Below are 20,453 nucleotides of genomic sequence, written 5' to 3'. Positions count from 1 at the left end.
TTTGGTGGTCTGTTTGAATATATATTCTATTGTCTTTGTTTCATCTCTACGCTGGTTTTAATCTACATTTTCCGTGAATGCTGCCAAGCACAACATGCATTATTATGACAAATGATTCATAGACTTACACAATGTCCAACTTAAATATTGTGTTGATTTGGTTAGGCCATGAAACTGAACTGCACGTGTTCTTGTTTTGTTCTGTTTAAGAGGCGGAAGGCTGCTTTTAGAGGCGCCTTGAACGCATCAAGAGAGTGACAGAAGAGAGCATCAGAGAGGTTTGTGTGTGTGTGTGTGTGTGTGTGTGTGTGTGTGTGTGTGTGTGTGTGTGTGTGTGTGTGTGTGTGTGTGAGAGAGAGAGAGGAGAGAGAGAGAGAGGGGGGGTAGTGCTGGGGGCGGGATGCGAGGGAATTGGCAAGACATTTCAAGAAATTTCAAGTCTATAAATAAGATCTATTACAGCTACAACGTGATCAGTTGTCCTGTTTCGAGCCAGACAGATAGGCTACTTTATGGTATGGATTACATATACACACCAGGGCCATAGATAATACTTTTGAATACCAACTCGTTTAGCACATATATACAATTAAAACGGTAGGCGGATGTAGTGTCTACAGACACGCCATCTCGACCTCGTTATATATTTATATATTATAGGGGGCGTGGTCAGTGGAATGGGGCTCAGCCAATGGCGCCGCAGTGGAGGGAGCGGGGCGTTCCATTCGGTTAGGAGCAGAAGTTGAACAGCGCGAGCTGAGACAGAGCTCTAGAAAGGCAGATAGAGAGAGAGCAGAGGCAACGGCCCTCTTCTGGAGGGGGGGCTTATTATAACAAATATATACACACACATGTGTGAACTGTTTGGCCGCACGATAGGTCACATGTGGATAACAGTAATTTTAGAAAAGCATACAACCGCGGCTTTACATTTAAAATGCCTATTTTACTTTTCCTGTTAGACACGTCCGCCTCTATGAATCAGCGCACTTATTTGGGTACGACGTATCTGGACGTTGCTAAAGGCGCGGTTGAGGTCTTTATGAAGGTAAAGAATGATTTTACCCCGACTTTTTCAGCAAGTGTGCACCTTTGGTGTGCTTAGGGTTCCTTGGACAAGATCGGTCGAAATTAATTGTTGTTTTGGTTTTCTTTTTTTGACAGCTGCGTGCCCGAGACCCGGCTAGTAGAGGCGACAGGTACATGCTAGTTACATTCGATGATCCACCATACGGAGTGAAGGTAATTAGCAACTGATACAATTTTTATATTTCGAATATCGAACGTATTTTTCTGTCAGTGAGACTTTATTGTCCTTCTGGTTTGTAGTCAGTGTTGGGCGGCTTCCCGGTGGCGAAAAACTGCCTTTTTTTGCTCCAAATAACCGCAGACCCGGAGCTGCACTGCCTCCGACCATCCAGCGGACATTTTGCTTTTGTGTTGAGAAAAGTCTCGGGCGTTGAGATGGAGGCGGAGAGATTTATTATCGCCCGTGACGTCGCTCTTTTTTTGAAAGTACAATGTATAGATTGGCCAAAGAGTCCGCCAATCATCCTCGACTCCTCCCTTTGCATCATCCACGCATTACCATTGGCCAGTCTGGTCTGAAAGTTGATAAGCCCTCTTCATCATGAGTTTTTTTTTATGTGAGTTCGCTAGAAAAAAAAAAGAGATAATTATTCATATGATAATTATTTTGTCATACTGATACTACATGAGCGTAATTGCTAAGCATACAAGCACTAGTTTTCATACGCACACACACATAGGACAAAAACAAGCCAAACAGACAATAATTTCAGGGGTTTCATGTCAGCAAAGCTATCCTCACCAGTAATCAATTGGGTTGTTATGACCTGGCACATATCTCTTTCTGAGCTTTTCATGCCCAATAAAGTACATTTCTTAGTACCTATCCCTGATCTGCTTTAGTGGCTGGTCTGTATTAGGAATCTCTCAGGTTTTCTAACTCTGTCCATTAACACCAGTCTACTACTCTCAACACATCATACATTGCAGTCTTTACTCTATCCCATGTCATTCATACCTAAAGACATGGCGTAGAGAAAAGTTTGCTTTCCTTGTAAAGATGTTTTTGTCGTTTTGTTTGCATGCCTCATGACTAAAATTACAAAATGCCGGAGCCGGAAAGTAATTGATTAATTCATCTTTAATCGCAGTAGCTGGTTTGAGGTTTAGAAGTGGATACAGAGGCATGTCACTGAGACCATGCAAGTTAAAAGCGACTTATAATGACTGGTTAATTACATATTTATTGTTTTTATAATACTCGTCGGTGTACTTTGTTGCACCATTAACAACAGCTGCAGCTCTTTTTTTTTAAAGAGCACCAAAAGCCACAACATAAGTCTATCTCATGGTAAATAAATACAAATAATATAGTATAATAATTTACACTCATCATTTATTTGCCAAGGCAGTAGGGATGCACTTCTAATTATCATACAAGCAAGAAAGTAAAAAATGGGAAATGAATAATTAAACATGTGCTAGGGGTGAGAATATAGAAGCGAGTTGAAAAAATTGTAAAATCAATTCTTTTTATTTTATCAGCTGAATAATAGAGGTATAAAGAACTTTTTTGTCTTGTACAATCAATTAAATATTTAACTCACTATAATTTATGTATTCAATTATACATTGGACTAGTCTGTTATTAACATTCTAGGGCTTCTTGCATTTTTACAGATTTTTTTATTAACTCATATTAGGTAAAATATCAAATTAAATGATTTTCACATAAATATATTAATATAACCCTAGCTTTTGATAGATACGCAAAGTTATGTTTAAGCCTAGCTACTTCCTTTTGTTTCAAATAGAATTTTAAATAAACGACATTTCTCATAGTACTCTTATTGCAATATATATTTAGTGTACTTTCAACTCAGGCAGAGTTTGTTTTTCAATTATCTAATGCACAGTCTTGCTTTCATGGTTATTTATTTAAAGCGGTGCAAGATGCAAAATAACTGTCAGGCTATATGTGGCTAATTGATCTCCAAGAGGACCATTTTGAGCTCAGTGCCCTTAACACTTAATGCATACTTTTTATTCTTCTACTGAAGGCCTTTGCTATGTCTAGCACTGGGGTCATGAAAAACCGTTATGAGTGGATGCTGATGATTGCGTCTAACATTTAAGACAAATGATCCAAGAAAGTGTTATTCGCTCGCTGTGAAGTCTGTCTTCAACTCCTCTTCCATCTGCTCTTCCTCTTTTTCTCTTAATTGCCTTCTCCTTTGTTGTTTCTGTCAACTATGATGAAAGTACAAGGTTATACTGAATGGGGCTGCTATGATTGCACTGTTACAGAGGCAATACATTATTGAGGTAGAGTGAGAGAGAGGAGGTTAGGTGAGAGGAAAATAGAAATATTCTGTTGTCTGAATTATTGAGTAAACCTTACTATGTCTGGATTCATGCTTCTTTTTTTTAATACTACACATGTGAATGTGTTTCCACCTTGGGTTTTTCCTCAGCTGCTCAGTGATGTTGCTTGTGTATCATATTTATCTTACGTCATGTAACACTGAGCTTTTCTAGGAATTCCACCCAAATCATGGCTTTGGAATGATATCCCATGATAATCCAGATTAAGAGCATATGTAGACAGTGCAATTTTTTTTTCTTACTCTTCATCATTTCTTTCCTCTACTAATAAAAGAAGTGGTAAGCTTGCAGGTCACTGCAGTAGTAAAGGCTTGACCCCGCTGCAGAGCAGTTACACACTCACATCCTCTCCTGTGGGAGTATATCTCCGTCACAGAGGACAGGCAGCATTGGGAAGAGTATTTTTGGATGCTTGTCATGTATGAAATTAGACTTCTTTCTTAAACAGCACAATCCAGCTCAAATGTGGGCCTGATTTTCAACAATATTCTCTTCCATTCCCGGGGCTTGACACAAGCTGATCTCATTTTGTGGTTACTGTTATGTCATGTTGCACATAATCACCGGGTTGCTAAGAACTCCTTTTACCAAAGGTGGCAGTCACATCCTTGAGATGATCAGTTTGTGGTTGTCAGTGAACAAAACACGTTTGGTTTTTCTTTGTAATTACACAGTATGGGTATATGTGGGTGTAGATCTGTTTTGGTTTGTGGCTGTTCACTATGCACTGTAACCTCAGGCCTCCTCTGCCACTCAGTGGTATAGCTGTTTGCTGGGCCGTTCCATTCAGCACTGTCCATGTTTGTATTTCAGGCAGGCTGGAAGGAGAACCATGCCACCTTCATGTGCGAGCTGAAGAACCTGCAGGCGTCTGGGCTGACTACGTTAGGTCACGCTCTCCGCACAGCCTTCGACCTGCTTAACCTCAACCGCCTGGTCTCAGGCATCGACAACTACGGACAGGTATTCCGGCGCCAATATCCACATATAATTATGTATTTCTTTGGCAGCAGTCTCATCTGTTGCTATAAGAGAAAAGTAGAATTACTCTGCATAACATCCACAGTAGTTAAAAAAAGTCATTTTAAATAGAGCTGAAATCAATTCATTGATTTTTTTCACATTTTTCATTATTTCCTGACATTTTGTGGACCAAGCATTTATTAGACGGCTTGTGGAAATAGTCTGCAGATTCATCAATAATGAAATTTTTTGTTGTTGCTGCCCAACACATTTAACACCTTATACACACAAGACAGTGATGTGCCATATTTAGTGGTGGATTGGTTGTGTTAGTAAAAACTATTTATAATAAGGTTACAGCGATGTGAAAAATATGTATGTGGCTTTTGCCTTGTGGGATTTTTCAAACTGGGGATTGTAGATGAAATCGATTCCACAAAACAAAACTAGTTCTGACATAGCAGCTGGTAATGGAGTGTAAAACCAGGCTTTTCTGATACAGCCAACACATACAGAATATGTGGACTTTCCCTGGAGAAATGCCGGGTTTGATGATGATTGTAGCAAAGCTATCAGCTGCCATTTCTTTATTCGTTTACCGTGAGACAAAGAGAAGAATATTGACTTTTGATCGCAGCTTAATCCACTCTGTCTTCCTCAGTCAGCACTGTCGTCAGCTCCGCACACACATCGTTTCTGCAAACCCCCGCTTGAAGTCAGAGAAAGATTACTACGCTCAAGTAGTGACACATGTTCTGTGCATCGGGTGTGTGTGTGTGTGTAAATCTACTTAAGCATTCTGGGTATGTGTTTGAGTTAGACAAGACTGACCCCTACAGCACAGTGGCGGAGGCCTCTACAAGGACACTCTGCAGCTTACAGATGCATTCTGACACAAGGCAAAGATTACAAGCTACAAAACACAGTTAGTATTAGTATTCAGGAGCTTATCAGAGGTGTGAAGCTAATGCCATACTAAATACTGTGTTTAAGTGGACCTCTGTTTAAATAGTAGACTGGTTTTGCCATTACTGTAAGGTTGCGTTCACATAGCCAAATGGGGGATCCGGCGATATGCCGCAGGGCTGTGCGGCGGTGTGTGAGTGTCACGGCCCATTTGTGTGACGTCCGGTTGTGTTCTTTAACCCCCCAATGTAGCACAAGTAGACTTTATATTTCACAATTACGGTTTCTGTCAGATCGTTTATAGATCTCGAAATTCCTGACTGCACTTGAATGTAGCTTTATTTCAGAGAAAAAGAGAAAGAAAAGAGAGGAAGGGACTGTGCTTTGTTGTTTGGCAGACTTTCAGCTGTTACACAAACTGCCGCTGCCGGGGCCGATCATGTAACCCGTGAACAGACTTGTCAGACGGTTTTGAGGCCGTGTGAGAGTCCCGTACAGTAAATGACCAGTTTCAACTTAATTTTTAGGATATGGGACACAGAGCACCGAACAGTGCAAAGAAAGCAGACTGGTGAGAATAAATGGGGTCACTGTTTGCTTGAACTTGGATTTAATTGCTGAATGTTACTGTTTCCGTCTCAGGGCCGTAACCCCTTCTTCCTCGAGCCATCTGTGATCATCACTATCACTGACGGGAACAAACTTACACACAGCTCTGGGGTGCCAGATGAGGTGAGAGCACAAGCACATGCAGTAGTGCTACTATGTACTGTTTGTAGCAATGTGATCTGTTTGGACTGTGTAATGTGTTTTTACACATAAACTCCTCTCCCATCGTCCTTTTTCTTTCTTTACCCGGTCTGTTGTGTAGCTGCACCTGCCTCTGAACTCCCCACTGGCGGGCAGTGAGCTTACCAAGGAGCCCTTTCGCTGGGACCAGCGTCTGTTTGCGTTGGTGCTGAGGTTGCCGGGAGCTGCCACACCAGACACCGAGCAGCTTGGTAGCGTCCCCACAGATGAGTCTGCCATCACCCAGATGTGTGAAGTCACTGGAGGTTCGGCATTTTCTTACTTTTGCAACCCAAACGTTTGTCCTGTATTCACACCACCATTTATATTTTCAGAATCATTGTGTCTCCGTCTGTACGCATAATTCATTCTGTTACATATAAAGATAATTGCGCCTCCTGTTTTTCTCTCTCAGGGCGATCGTACTGTGTGCGGACACAGAGGATGTTGAACCAGTGTCTAGAGTCTCTGGTCCAAAAGGTTCAAAGTGGCGTTGTCATTAATTTTGAGAAGACCGGGTTAGATCCACCTCTCGTTGGGGAAGGTGAGTGGCACACTGAATAGACACAAGGCAACAACTTTACCTTTGTGCAAATCCTGCCTTCACAGTTGTTCTGGACAAACTTACAAAGCTTTAAGAACAGAAGTTTGTGTTTGTGTGTGTGTGTGTGTGTGTGTGTGTGTGTGTGTGTGTGTGTTTGTGTGTGTTTGTGTGTGTTCTTGTTTAACTACATTTGTGGGGTCCAAAAACCGGGAGTCCAGTATACTTGTGGGGTCCCGACTTGGTTTTAGGATTAGGGTTAGAATTAGGTTATGGTTAGGGTGAGGGTAAGGGTTAAAGCGCCCATATTATACTCATTTTCAGGTTCATAACTGTATTTTAAGGTTGTACCAGAATAGGTTTACATGGTTTAATTTTCAAAAAACACCATATTTTTGTTGTACTGCACAGCTCTCTCTCACTGCTGCAGATCCTCTTTTCACCTGGTTTCTGTTTTAGCTACAGAGTGAGACCTCTTTTCTTCTTCTTCTTCTGTACTATCTTTGATTGCACTCGCACATGCTCAGTAGCTCAGATGTAGATCATGTCAGCTAGCTAGCTCAATAGAAGTAAAAGACAGGCTGTTTCTCCAACTTCAGTCAGTTACAAGGCAGGATTAGCTGGGAGACTTCTAAATGAGGGCGCACATGGAAGTAGTTCTTTTGTAGATTATGGTGAACTTGTGTGTGTTGTAGCAGTGCTTTGCTATTGAGAACGAGGTACCATGCTAGTGTTAGCATTAGCGTTAGCATGCTAATGCTAACGCTACGAGCTAACGGTTGCGGTTAGCCAGCTCATTTCGGATTGTGACGTCACAGTCCGAGCCGATTTTGACCAGCTCACCAGGAGACTGAAGGCAGGACACATTCAGAAACCGTATCTCACTCAAAACACCATGGATGGATTGTTTTCAAAGTTTGTATGTGTGTGGAAGCACCAGAGACACAAAAGAACACCCCAAATACCAGAAAAAGTGTTTTTTTCATAATATGGGCACTTTAAGGTTAGGCATTTAGTTGTGATGGTTAAGGTTAGGGTAAGGGGCTAGGGAATGCATTAAAGGTGAATTATACTAGCCGCATCCAAGGTGGCGTGCGCCACCGTGACGTCAAAATGACGTAATATCCGGCCGGCGTGCCCAATTTATGGCGTGCGAGCAGAGATCGCGCACGGCTCTTTTTTTTTCAGCGGCGCGCAACAAAGCGGAAACAGGAGGCCTGAACTTCACCGACAACCGGATGCCAGGACTCTCAGAATGACTGCAAGTCTCTCTTGTAAACTTCCTGGGTTAAGATGAGTTCTTTTATGGCGAATGAAAGGCGTGATCCCACCAAGTAGCTCATCCAATTAAATCGAAGCATTGACGGCAATGCTGCTGCCAGTTCTGCCGTTGTTTACCTTTTTCTTCTTCTTCTAGTCCGTAGAAAGAGCAACGTCGGTAGCCTTTCCTCATTAGCGCCACCGCTGTTCAAGAGAAGACTGCAACTAGTGTCGCGAGCCCTAGCGCGGGTATAAATAGTCACGACTTTTTCATGACGTCACATACGCGCGCGCCAGCTGGGCTACGGTTACTGTAAAACACGCTTTATGTCAATGACGGGTGCCCACAAAGATAGTGGCACGCACTATGTGTGTGTGTGGGTGGGTGGGTGGTTGGGTTTTTGTGTCAAACTGTGTGTTGGTGTGTGTTTGGGTATGTGTGTCAAAAATATGATAGATATATGTGGATGAGTGGGAATGAATGGTACATGTGGATGAGTGGAAGCATGGAGAGTGTATGGTTGGGGCGGTGGGTATGTAAAAGTATGAGCATGCATGAATGTGGTTTAAGATCCTGTGGAGTAGAGGAATACTGTTACTACTAGGAGTTGTATTCTGATTGGAGTATGAAATTACACAGTATGCTGGTATATGTATTACTTCTTGATGGAAATACTAAAAGAACAGAAGTAAAAAAAAAAAAAAGCATTACATATTGATATACACAAAATGTTTCACTAGTCACAAGCCCAATCAGGTGCATAAGACAGTTTTGGAGCACATGATCTCGTTCCATTTCATCCAGTTAGTTAGAGCACAGATTCTGTGGGCAGTAAACCAGGTGAAAGCAGAAGAGAATCTTCTTATCTTGGATCACCACAGTGCAGTTTTACACTAAAAGGAGAACTGATTCAGCCAAGAAAATGATGAAAGCTTATTTATATCCCCGACTCAGGGTTCGTTTGACAGTTATTGCTCCAAAATTAATTATTAAATTTAAATTCAATGAATATGAATTGTTCATTTGGTTGAGAAATGTGTTCTCTTATATCATATCTTTTTTTGTTTGTTTGACAGACAACTCAGTGGAGTCGAGTCGTCCTGTATCGTCCTTCAGCCCTCAGCCGTGGCACAGTTGCCACAAACTCATCTACGTGCGACCCAACCCAAAAACAGGGGTTCCAGTTGGGCATTGGCCAATACCAGAGTCCTTCTGGCCGGACCAGAATTCTCCTTCCCTGGTGAGCAGAGAGAGGCCTAAAATATCTCAGCAGCACCTGTAGGGCCCTATTTTAACGATCTCAGTGCATGGCGTGAAGCGCCTGGTGCAGGTGCGTTTAGGCCGTGTCCAAATCCACTTTTGCTAATTTGACGGCAGAAAAAAGGGTCCGTGCGTAAGGCGCATGGTTCTAAAGGGTTGTACTTAGTGTCTTCATTAATCATAGGTGTGTTTTGGGCGCAACATGCAATAAACCAATCAGAGATCATCTCCCATTCCCTTTAAAAGCCAGGCGCGTTTGGACCTTGGAGCATTGCTGTTATGATGGAGGATTTGCACTGTAATATTTTTATTTGTAATCTTTTGCATATGTGTGTGCTGCCGCGCTTCCCTGTGTGTGTGTGTGTGTGTGTGTGTGTGTAACAAGCATAGTGTGCCCGCACTGTGCATAAGCCTAGGCGCATTTTACTAATTTGCTGTTAAAATAATAATGAAATGCTGCGTTATTGACTTTAGACCAGGTTTTTGTTGGTCAATGGCGTGATCACTTCCTGCTGCCTCAAGATAGCAATACGCCCAGAATTCACCTGAACACACCTCCCTGTAACACCAGCACGCGCAGAATTCACCTGAACACACCTCCCTGTAAGACCAGCACGCCCATGGGCAACAGATGGGTGCAGGTGCATTTGCTATTTAAACGACGTGGGCGCTGGACGAGAAACTGACAACTGCGTCGGTCTTAAACTAGCGAAGACACTGGGATCGGGCTTTGCGCTCTGCTGCGCCGGGTGCAAGATAGAGCCCTCAGTGTCATTCTGTTTGACAAAGTTTTACACAAACTTTCTCTTTTACTTTCCCTTTCTCTCATATGTTCCGTCTTTCTCTCTTTCATCGGCAGTCCTCCTTTTCTCTAATATTAGTCATTAACTTTGACTCACAGCCAATATAATGAAGTGTCCAACTCTGCAAACTCATCGTGTGATCTCCATTATTTGTTGCATTCACAAAGACACCAGATAGATCCATACCACAGATACATATGTCCTAACAACTTCTTCAATTATCTCCATCTCTTGCTCCCAGCCACCTCGCACTGCACATCCCGTGGTGCGTTTCTCTTGTGTGGACTGTGAGCCCATGGTGATCGACAAGCTTCCCTTTGACAAGTATGAACTGGAGCCGTCTCCACTCACCCAGTTCATTTTGGAAAGAAAGTCTCCACACATGTGCTGGCAGGTATAGTAGATCTTTTCACACACCCATTAGCTCTGTTGGCTTGTTTCCACTGTCTGTGTTGCCCCCGGGACCTTTCTGAAAAAGAAATAATGAGGCTGCTAGCTTTATTCAAAAATATAATTTCACTTTTTGCTTTTCAGTTACATTTTTAAACTCAATAACCAAAATTATGCATGGTATAAGACAATAGAACAAATACTGGAAATGGAAAAACTCACTCTAACAGTCAGAAATCAAATAATGTATTCATATAAATAAATTATATCCAGAGCACTTAGAATAATTAAACTTTCTAATAAGTGCATACTGTAGATGGATATGCACGCGCACACACACACGCACGCACACAACACACACACACACACACACACACACACACACACACACACACACACACACACAGTTTTTGTGCGTTTTGTTGCTGTCTTATTTTCTGTCTTTCTGTGTTTTTTATTATTTCTATTTTTTATTATTATTATTATTTTTTTTATTCCCTGTTGTGTGATGTTTTCCCCCTGTTCCCCCTTTGGTGTTTCTATTGAATGTTAGTATGGGCAAAGAAAAGGTACGATAAAGAATGTAATGCTTTTTGCACTTGACACTAAGAAAAGTACTACAATAAAGTAATAAAAATAAATAAATAACCAAAATGATATTTGACTTCATAATATTCCTTGTTTTGTCCTCAGGTGTTTGTTAACAGCAGCGGGAAACAAATTGACCAGGGACAGCCCTTTGGTTATCTTAAAGCCAGCACCACTCTCACCTGTGTCAACCTGTTTGTCATGCCTTACAACTACCCAGTGCTTCTCCCACTCCTCGGTAAGACATGTGGCAGTAAACAGTTCTTTAAAGTGGCCTCAAACTTCTGGGTCATTGGTTCTGATCTGATATTAAATTTAATAAGCTTTCCTTTTCTGGGTCACTTCATCATCTGCAATCTTCCCCCAATCATCTTTAGCTATACACATAATGAAAGTAACAGGCTCATCACGGAGCAACTTTATAAACAGTTCATCTTTAATAATGCTATGCAAAAAAATAGATATTTTGAAATAATGAGCTATTTAGAGGGATAAATAGTAGTGTCTGTTTTGATGCTTGTTTCAGACTCACCCCCTGAATATGAATGTGCGTACGGCCCTGCAGCAGCAGGAGGAGGTGTAGCTGGATGTCACTGCTCCAGAATGCTAAAACTTTATTTTCCGCCTATCTTTGTCTCCTTCCAGATGATTTGTTTAAAGTGCACAAACTCAAACCAAACCTCAAGTGGCGACAGGCTTTTGAGATGTACCTGAAGACAATGCCTCCATACTTCCTTTTGGTAAACTAATGCTGGGTCACTCATGCTGCCTTTAGTAAACATTCAGCACATGGATTCATATTGTTTCTGCATGTTAACAAACATTCATATTTTCCTCTTGCTATCTTCTGACAGCCCTTAAAGAAGGCGTTGAGGATGATGGGTGCACCGAATCTTATTGCAGACACCATCGACTGTGGCCTGAGTTACAGTGTTATCTCTTACCTGAAGAAGCTCAGCCAGCAGGTAAAGACTTTGACAATTTGTCACCCAAACACGAGGACATTTCACTATTCTTTGTTCTAGTATGTGGTAGAGGAGTTGTAAAATGTTTATACTATTTACATTGATATAAACACAATGCAGCATTGTTAAAGAGTGACTAGCCTCGAATTGCCAGACCTTCCTCCACAGCGCTGCAGGGGAGGGTCTGGCTAGTCCACACAGCATTCTGGGATTGGAGAAAAACGTGCTCTGGTTTATTGGATTTCTTTAAACCAATCACAATCGTCTTGGGCGGTGCTAAGCCCCTGACTCAATGACGGGGCCTCTGCAAAATAACCTTGGGAAGGAACTTGTTTTGGTGGAACATGTGTACGTTTAAAAGTAGTTTTAGTCGTGCAACAGAAAACTCAGATAGGACAGATAGTCTAGCTAGCTGTCTGGATTTACCCTGCAGAGATCTGAGGACCAGTTAACCATAGTCCTCACAAATCCACCGGAGAAAAAAAGAAAGCGTCACTCTTATTTTTCTATTTTTACATGACTTTTTCAGCATGAAATTATTCACGTATAAGACTCCAAAAGAATCAACATAGAAACATGTACCCCAAAATGCTTTGATGTGTCTGTGCTCTAAACAGTATTCCTGTTTTGTCGGAATAAAGGCAAAGATGGAATCAGAACGTCTCATCGTGTCTGTGGGGAAGAGGGCTCCTCAAGAAACTGGCATCAAGGTGAAGAACCACTCCAACACTCTCTCTCTGGCCCACCGGCGGGACTTTAAGCAGTTGCTGCAGGGAATCACCGGGGAGGGGCCCCTTCGCCTGGGGGACATCAACTTCAAAGAGTTCGCTGGCTTCCAGATCGCTCTGCTCAATAAGGTAGATTCCTGAAAAGGCATGACATACTTTGTGTGGGTGGGAAAGTTCCAGGAGGGGGGGCGGGGCGGGGAATGCAATGTTTGGTTTGTTTTCTCTGACTGGATATGCTGATGTGTTCACAGGATCTAAAACCTCAAGCTTATCGAAATGCCTACGACATCCCACGACGGAACCTTCTGGATCAACTCACCCGGATGCGCTCCAATTTGCTGCGGACGTCACAAAAACTGATCCGAGGGCAAGATGAAGGTATAAAATCCCACTGTTGTTTTCTACATATATACGGTACATGTATATAACGTATTACCCGGCCCCGGGTTCGACTCCGACCTGCGGCCCTTTGCTGCATGTCGTCCCTTTTTTTTTTTTTTTTAAATCTTCAGCTTTGCTACCACATAAAGGCAAACAAACCCAAAGAATATCTGTAACACAACTTTTTTCAACATTATTTTGTCACATTTTCCCGACGTTTTTGTCACTTTTTTCCAATTCTTTGTCACTTTTTCTGATTGTTTTCTCTGTACTTTTCTTCGCTTTTTTATGGGACATTTTTTGTTGTTTTCTTTTACGTTTTTGAAACTTTTTCTGACATTTTTGTCACTTTTTTCAACGTTCTTTTATAAAAATAAAAAAAAATTCTAATGCTATAAAATTGAATAAAACACCCAAATTCAATGAAAGTAGCTGACCATTTATTTTACTTGTGAAGAGCGTTGTTTGGAACCATCCACGTTAATTTTTTTTGACAATTTGGTTGAAAGAAACACATAACACCACAAACACACAAACAAATTTCTGATATAGAAACTTTTTCAAAAACAGGTCAAACAGGAGGGTTAAAACAAACAAAATAAATCAATTTTAATGATTTGTCCAAAGGCTGCATTGAGACGTGCACAGTTGGCGGGAGCCATTTAATGAACATGATACAATAACCCAAATCACCATATACACCCCCCCTCCCCCCAAAAAAAAAAAAATACCAATATAAAAAAGCTATAAGAATTGATAGGAATCTGTAGGAAATCCTGTGTAATTATTGCAGTACTTTGTTAAACTAATAAGATTTCCCGTGGTTGTCAGACTATCTGCACAGTATCCCAGTGGCTCAGATGGGAAACTATCAGGAGTACCTGAAAATGATGCCGTCTCCTTTGAGAGAGATTGACCCCGACCAACCTAAACGCCTGCACACATTTGGGAATCCTTTCAAGCAGGATAAGAAGGTAAAAATAAATCACCACAAAATACTGCACTTTACTTACTATGCACAATGTGGCTTTTAAGAGATATCTTCATTTAATATTCAGTCCCTTTATTCTTTAATGTTATGTGTTTTGCCTGTATTTGGATCTCAGGGGATGATGATCGATGAGGCAGATGAGTTTGTTGCGGGCCCTCAAAGTAAGAAACGAGGAAATTCCAGCGACTCCAACTCGAGTACTACTATGAAGAGAAGGCGGAGCATGTCCCCGTTACTGCGGCGGCCACAGACTCCACCAGCGAGCACCAACCACGTGGTGGCGGGAAAGAGTCCGGTCGCAGTTCAAGGCCAGCAGAACCTCCTCAAACCCATCCCGCAGCACAAAGGTAAGATTAAGATGTACCTACAACATTATTATAATTTTTGAATGTGCATCTGTGAGGCACAAACGGCATTAAATGTGTTATTTTGTTGTCCCAACAGGAGTGGAAGACAACAACGCGGTGGTCACCGAGAGTAACGGTGACAGGGTTTTTGAGCCTGAGTCGGGGGAGGTCTGGCCCGCTGAGACGGACCCTGTAGCAGAGAGCCCATGTCCACTGAGCCTGGAGGAGAAGGCCGGGCCGGAAGCAGCAGATCAGGGAGAGGACATGGACGTGACAGAGGAGAGACTAGTGGAAGATAGTCTAGATGAGCAGCCGCTGGAGGAGGAGAAACACAACTGTGACCGACTGAGTCCACAGAGCCAGCTAGACGACGCCGAGGCTGAGCCGGCCATGTTGGAGACTATAGTCATAGCCCCTCTGGATGGCAGCCAGGCAGAGCTGAAGAGTCAGGTCATCAAGGAGGTCCGCAAACCTGGGCGAAGTGAGTAGGAGCCAGTGCAGCATATCGCATTACATTCATTGCTATTCTAAGGTGATAAAGTTGGTGTCATATTGGGAACATTTGGCTGTCTCTTCATTACGCTCGATGGTGTTTTAAGCCCCCGACGTGTCCTTCCTGGAAGCGCTGCGACCGTTGACCTCAAGGCACCTAACCATAACCATAACCATAACCATAACAATTGCCTAATCCTAGTGGCTTCCAGGCAGCGCTGCCAACACAAAGACAGAGGAAGGAGACGGGTATTTCCTGCAGCACCGGAGCAATCCCTAAAGTGGAACGTCGTGGATATAGACTACTTGATTACTGTCTCTGTTTTTTTTTTCTCAGACTATGAGGCAATACTCTGTCTACTGCAGCAGGTGAAAGGACCAGTTGATGTTCAAAGGTACTTCATCCAACATGCTATCAAAGAAGCGATCAGGTAAGAAACGATGACTCGTTTTGGACTTGGCGGTATAGGGTTAAGTGAAGGAGTTAAAACATCACAATAACCCATGTCTCTGACGCAGAACATGCCTGTTCAACAACAAGCGGCTCTTTTTTACCCCCCTGCCGCAACAGCGTCAGCACTCGTAAAAATGGCCTTTCTTGAAGCAATTAAGTTGTTCATTTTTATCTATTTTTTTTTAAATAATAGGTAAGACTCGACATAACTATAACTATTTAAAAGTCAGTTGATGGGCTTTAGCCACAGATCGAAAAAGTCAAATACGTTTTAAAATAAAATTCATCAAGAAACTCGAACCTATAACAAACAAACAACAAAATACTCTCATTCACACACACACACACACACACACACACACACACACACACACACACACACACACATAAAGATGTTTTATGACTGCGCTCTCCTAGTGCGTGCTCCCGGTTGTAGACAGTTCTGTCCTGTAATGGGTGAGCCAACACCAAAGAATATAAATATTTATAATTAGTTTAGATAGTGCAGTTAGTTAGGGGTGCATGATATATCGACTCAATATCGTTATCACAATATATCGAAAGTGTTGCGATAAGTATGCAATATTTAGTTTATTTTACGGATTGCTGCGTCCCGTCTGTTGGCTGTGTGGGCTTAGTTGCGTTCGATTTAGAGCCCGCTTGAAACGCCATAATAATTTCATTGGCCAGTTACCGCGCCACTTGCACATGTTAGTGCACGTCAGCGCACGGGTCAGCTATGTGACAAGTACGGTGGCCGACAGGGGCAAACGCCCTGCAACTTCAGGAAACACATGCAAATAGACAAAACACAAGCAAATTAAGAAAACAACTACATTAATTTGACAACACATGCGCAGCATTCAGCAAACGCGCTGCAAATACACACAACACAACCAAATATAAAACGCGCTGCATTTAAAAAACGATGCAAAAAGAAAAGCAAACCCCGAAAAGAAGGCGAAAAGAAAAACAACTTCATTAATTTGACAACACATGCGCAGCATTCAGCAAACGCGATGCAAATACACAACACAACCAAATACATAAACGCGATGCGAATAAAAACGATGCAAAAGAAAAGCACACAAACCCCGAAAACAAATGCAAAAGAAAAACGCTGCATCCAGATTCCACAACGGAAGTTCTCCAGACCTCTAGAGGGAACAGCTGATCAGCTGGATTTTCGACCCCTTTTCTGCCTTTTTATTAGAGTCGGGTATGGCTGCATAGTAAAAAGAGAACTCCTGTCTCATGTCCTTATTAATAACATAATATAATATTAGTAATATACAGTCTCTGCTCCCATCTCAGCAGGGACGCTGGTGCCGTGCTCGAGCTTTCAAAATAAAAGCTCGCGTTTGGTCGGCTCGTCTTCCTTTGGTGTTTTGGATGTTTTTGAACTAAACAGTACGGCAATCATGCTAATGAATACAATAACTTTTTCAGGGATGTATTACTTACAACACAATGGAGCAAGCAAAGCAATTTTGTCTTTATGTGCAGGCGGGATTTAGGCTATTCAGTTTGATAAATCCCACGGTAAATTGGCTGGTTTACTAAACAGGGGGGGACTATTTTAAATAGTCTATTTTTTGTATTTCAAGAGCGTATTGCTCCACAATATGAATACAGATTGGTCACTTATTTTGTTGTATAATCACAATATTACACTACCAGTGGAACAGCTGATTTTTTGGGGGGGGCTGGGGGAAGAGCATAGCCTACTTAGTCTATGAGAGAGAGAGAGAAAGAGAGAGAGAGAGAGAGAGAGAGAGAGAGAGACGTTCAATCTCAGAACGGTGTGCAACGGTGAGATCATAGACTGTAAATATTTAGTCTATGTTTGAGATATGTTTTCTCTCGGTTGGTGGGTGTGTCTCGGCTCGGGTCACAGCTGATAGGCCTACTCAATTAGCAGAGTCTGTAAACGTGTCCGTAAACTCGTGGTAATAAAACATTTAAAACTGTTACAGTGTTTAACGCTGACGTTTGTTTAAGCCACATATGAAGAGGGTTTAATTTCCAGGTCCGAAAGCGCATCACTGAAGTGTAGACCTCCTCAAGTGTAATATTGTGATTATACAACAAAATAAGTGACCAATCTGTATTCATATTAGTGGAGCAATACGCTCTTGAAATACAAAAAATAGACTATTTAAAATAGTCCCCCCCTGTTTAGTAAACCAGCCAATTTACCGTGGGATTTATCAAACTGAATAGCCTAAATCCCGCCTGCACATAAAGACAAAATTGCTTTGCTTGCTCCATTGTGTTGTAAGTAATACATCCCTGAAAAAGTTATTGTATTCATTAGCATGATTGCCGTACTGTTTAGTTCAAAAACATCCAAAACACCAAAGGAAGACGAGCCGACCAAACGCGAGCTTTTATTTTGAAAGCTCGAGCACGGCACCAGCGTCCCTGCTGAGATGGGAGCAGAGACTGTATATTTCTAATATTATATTATGTTATTAATAAGGACATGAGACAGGAGTTCTCTTTTTACTATGCAGCCATACCCGACTCTAATAAAAAGGCAGAAAAGGGGTCGAAAATCCAGCTGATCAGCTGTTCCCTCTAGAGGTCTGGAGAACTTCCGTTGTGGAATCTGGATGCAGCGTTTTTCTTTTGCATTTGTTTTCGGGGTTTGTGTGCTTTTCTTTTTGCATTGTTTTTCGCCGCATCGTTTATGTATTTGGTTGTGTTGTGTATTTGCACCGCCGTGTTGCTGAATGCTGCGCATGTGTTGTCAAATTAATGAAGTTGTTTTTTTTTTGCATCGCTTTTTTCTTTTGCGGGTTTGCTTTTCTTTTGCATCGTTTTTTAAATGCAGCCGTTTTATATTTGGTTGTGTTGTGTGTATTTGCAGCGCGTTTGCTGAATGCTGCGCATGTGTTGTCAAATTAATGTAGTTGTTTTCTTAATTTGCTTGTGTTTTGTCTATTTGCATGTGTTTCCTGAAGTTGCAGGGCGTTTGCCCCTGTCGGCCACCGTAGACAACCCCTATGGAGCGTACCACGTGTTGGCATATTTCAACAGTTGAAATAAACCATGTGTTGTATTTGTTATGAACCTATTTTGATACGTTTTCCCATAACGTTTGCAATTTTACATATGTTTAAAAATATCTTACTTTAATATCGATATCGCAATATTCATAATCAATATCACAATATCACATTTTGTCAATATCGTGCAACCCTAGCACTTAGCTAACGTTAGCTAGAAACTCTTAACTTGCATGAGTTAGGTCTAACTAGAAGGATGTATATCGCTTGACTGAAGGCACCTAAGGGGATTTATAATAACAGAGATATTAAAAATGACCCCTTGGCGGTTCTAGTGTTAAGACGTGTCACCGTAGTCATTGTATCGTAGATTTAGTGTCCTTAAAGCAGGTTTACGCACATGAATCTCCCCTGGTTTGTTTTTTGGGGCACTTGCTCCCTTCATCTCCTGCTTCTTTCTAACTTCCTGTGCCCCCTCTGGCAGGTTCAAGAAGCGGGTGCTGATCCAGCAGCTGGAGACGTCCCTGGCTGAGTTGGAGGAGAAGCAAGCAACATCCTCACAGCTTCCCAACGATCACGACAGTTAGTGGTGAAGCCAGACTGACTTTATTATTAGAAAAGGGATTGAAGCTCCTGTTTTGTCGACCGTTGGATTCCCCACCATAAAAGAGACGTCCTTGTTGACTAGCGTCAAAGAGACAAATTGAGGAACTGGGGGGGGGGGGGACAAATGCACTGATAGCAGATTCTCCAACAGTCCCTGTGCTGTTACATCACATCCTGTTAGAGGCGGAGACTAAGGGGTTGAACTGGAGGACGGATCTACTGAGGATGAGCAAAGAGACTTTAAGTATAATCCTCTTTATATTGACAGATGCCTTAAACATCCATAGGGCTTTTGTCTGTATCAGCGCACACACACACACGCTCCGTTAGAGAGCTACACGGTAAGCTGTCAAATCCTCAGAGCAAGGGATGGACCGCTACATTCCTGTTCTTGTTATTCTTTAAAAAGCGACCTTTCTTCAGCTGGTCTGAAAAGTGTTTGTAAGACTGCAACCATTTTTTTTTTCTATGAATAAAATATTGTGCATTCATGTAAATGTACGGCTAACAGGTCCACCTCATATTCTAAGTGTTATATCTGCCGAAAGGATGCACTGATGTTTTTTTGTTTTTTTTTTACCAAACTGATACTGTTATCTAATATTTGTCTCCCATATCAGCTGATACCGATTTGCGTTAGCATTAGGGATGGGCGATATGAATGTACGTACTTTCATGTGGCAGTAGCAATATATATTGTGATATATTGTCAATTTTCTGAAAACTCAATTGACAAATGATAAAGTAAACAGATGGACATTTTTGATAAAATACCTGATTTATGGTATATTTTGTCATATCACCCAACCCTTATTTGCGTTTCTCAGTCTGCAAATCCTTCCTCCACAAACACTCCATTGATTCCCAGAATTACAACTTTATTCAGAGGAACTGAAATGCATCTGTCCGGGCTAAGTCGACAGTCAGATTTTAACAGCTGGTAATCTGCCCTCTGCTGCTTTTTACATAAACCCAAATCAGCGCTCCTCCTTTGTTTTCCTTGTTTTTATGACAGATGTACACTACTTTTTAATGTTCATAAGGAATATAGATTATTTTTGTGAATTTGTTTATTTCAGAGTATAAGAAATATTTTGAATAAAAATGTTTAAAGCCAATTTTGTAAACTGTTAAATACATATATAAAATGGAAAGTTTTTATGAAACAATTTTTTTTTTTTTTTACAAAACAAAAAATAAACCAGTTAGAAAGGTATCTCCTGTTGTGTGTCAGTGTGTGTATTTTTTTTTTTTACCTAGAAGATACATCTAAGAGCATACAGTCCCAAAATAATTGCATTTTGCATCATGACAAAGTGTCTGATTCAGAAGTGGAATGAAGTTGCTCTCTGGTACAGCTCAGTATTAACTGCAGTAGCCTCCCTCCAACCTTTTGGGCTTGTCCAACCGTCCTCACTGATTGTGACCAGTCCAACCAAAGGGGGGACTTTTGTCCCCATTTTATCTGAATCAATTGAGAGGAAGAATCAAATTAGTCTGTCATTTCTCATTAATAATGAATGAAAAAAAAATAGCAAAAAAAATTACATTTTGTGCGACAAA

The 20,453-nt window shown here is 41.6% G+C and overlaps 1 protein-coding gene across 1 annotated transcript; it reads left to right on the top strand.

Moving 5' to 3' along the window:
• Nucleotides 1-751: 751 nt before the first annotated feature.
• ints6l (integrator complex subunit 6 like) lies at nt 752-19,008 on the top strand. Its single transcript, XM_039813165.1, has 18 exons — nt 752-1,048; nt 1,165-1,242; nt 4,228-4,377; nt 5,926-6,015; nt 6,155-6,338; nt 6,488-6,616; nt 8,951-9,114; nt 10,179-10,331; nt 11,021-11,153; nt 11,561-11,655; nt 11,770-11,880; nt 12,522-12,737; nt 12,860-12,986; nt 13,821-13,963; nt 14,096-14,327; nt 14,425-14,808; nt 15,157-15,250; nt 18,769-19,008. Exons 1-18 carry the CDS (start codon nt 938-940, stop codon nt 18,869-18,871), a joined length of 2,697 nt encoding a protein of 898 aa, XP_039669099.1. The 5' UTR covers nt 752-937; the 3' UTR covers nt 18,872-19,008.
• Nucleotides 19,009-20,453: the final 1,445 nt, after the last annotated feature.

Source organism: Perca fluviatilis, chromosome 10 (genome assembly GCF_010015445.1).
Source record: "Perca fluviatilis chromosome 10, GENO_Pfluv_1.0, whole genome shotgun sequence".
Classification (NCBI taxonomy): Eukaryota; Metazoa; Chordata; class Actinopteri; order Perciformes; family Percidae; genus Perca; species Perca fluviatilis.
The sequence above is the reverse complement of the archived record's forward strand: the minus strand, read 5'-3'. Positions and strand labels throughout refer to the sequence as shown.

What these genes read in the sequence shown, in the direction of transcription:
- ints6l (XM_039813165.1), top strand. Translation starts at nt 938, where the DNA reads ATGCCTATTTTACTTTTCCTGTTAGACACGTCCGCCTCTATGAATCAG. An exon ending in AGTGCTTCTCCCACTCCTCG is followed by an intron (nt 11,154 to 11,560) that starts GTAAGACATGTG and finishes GTCTCCTTCCAG; the next exon opens with ATGATTTGTTTAAAGTGCAC. An exon ending in GGTCCGCAAACCTGGGCGAA is followed by an intron (nt 14,809 to 15,156) that starts GTGAGTAGGAGC and finishes TTTTTTTCTCAG; the next exon opens with ACTATGAGGCAATACTCTGT.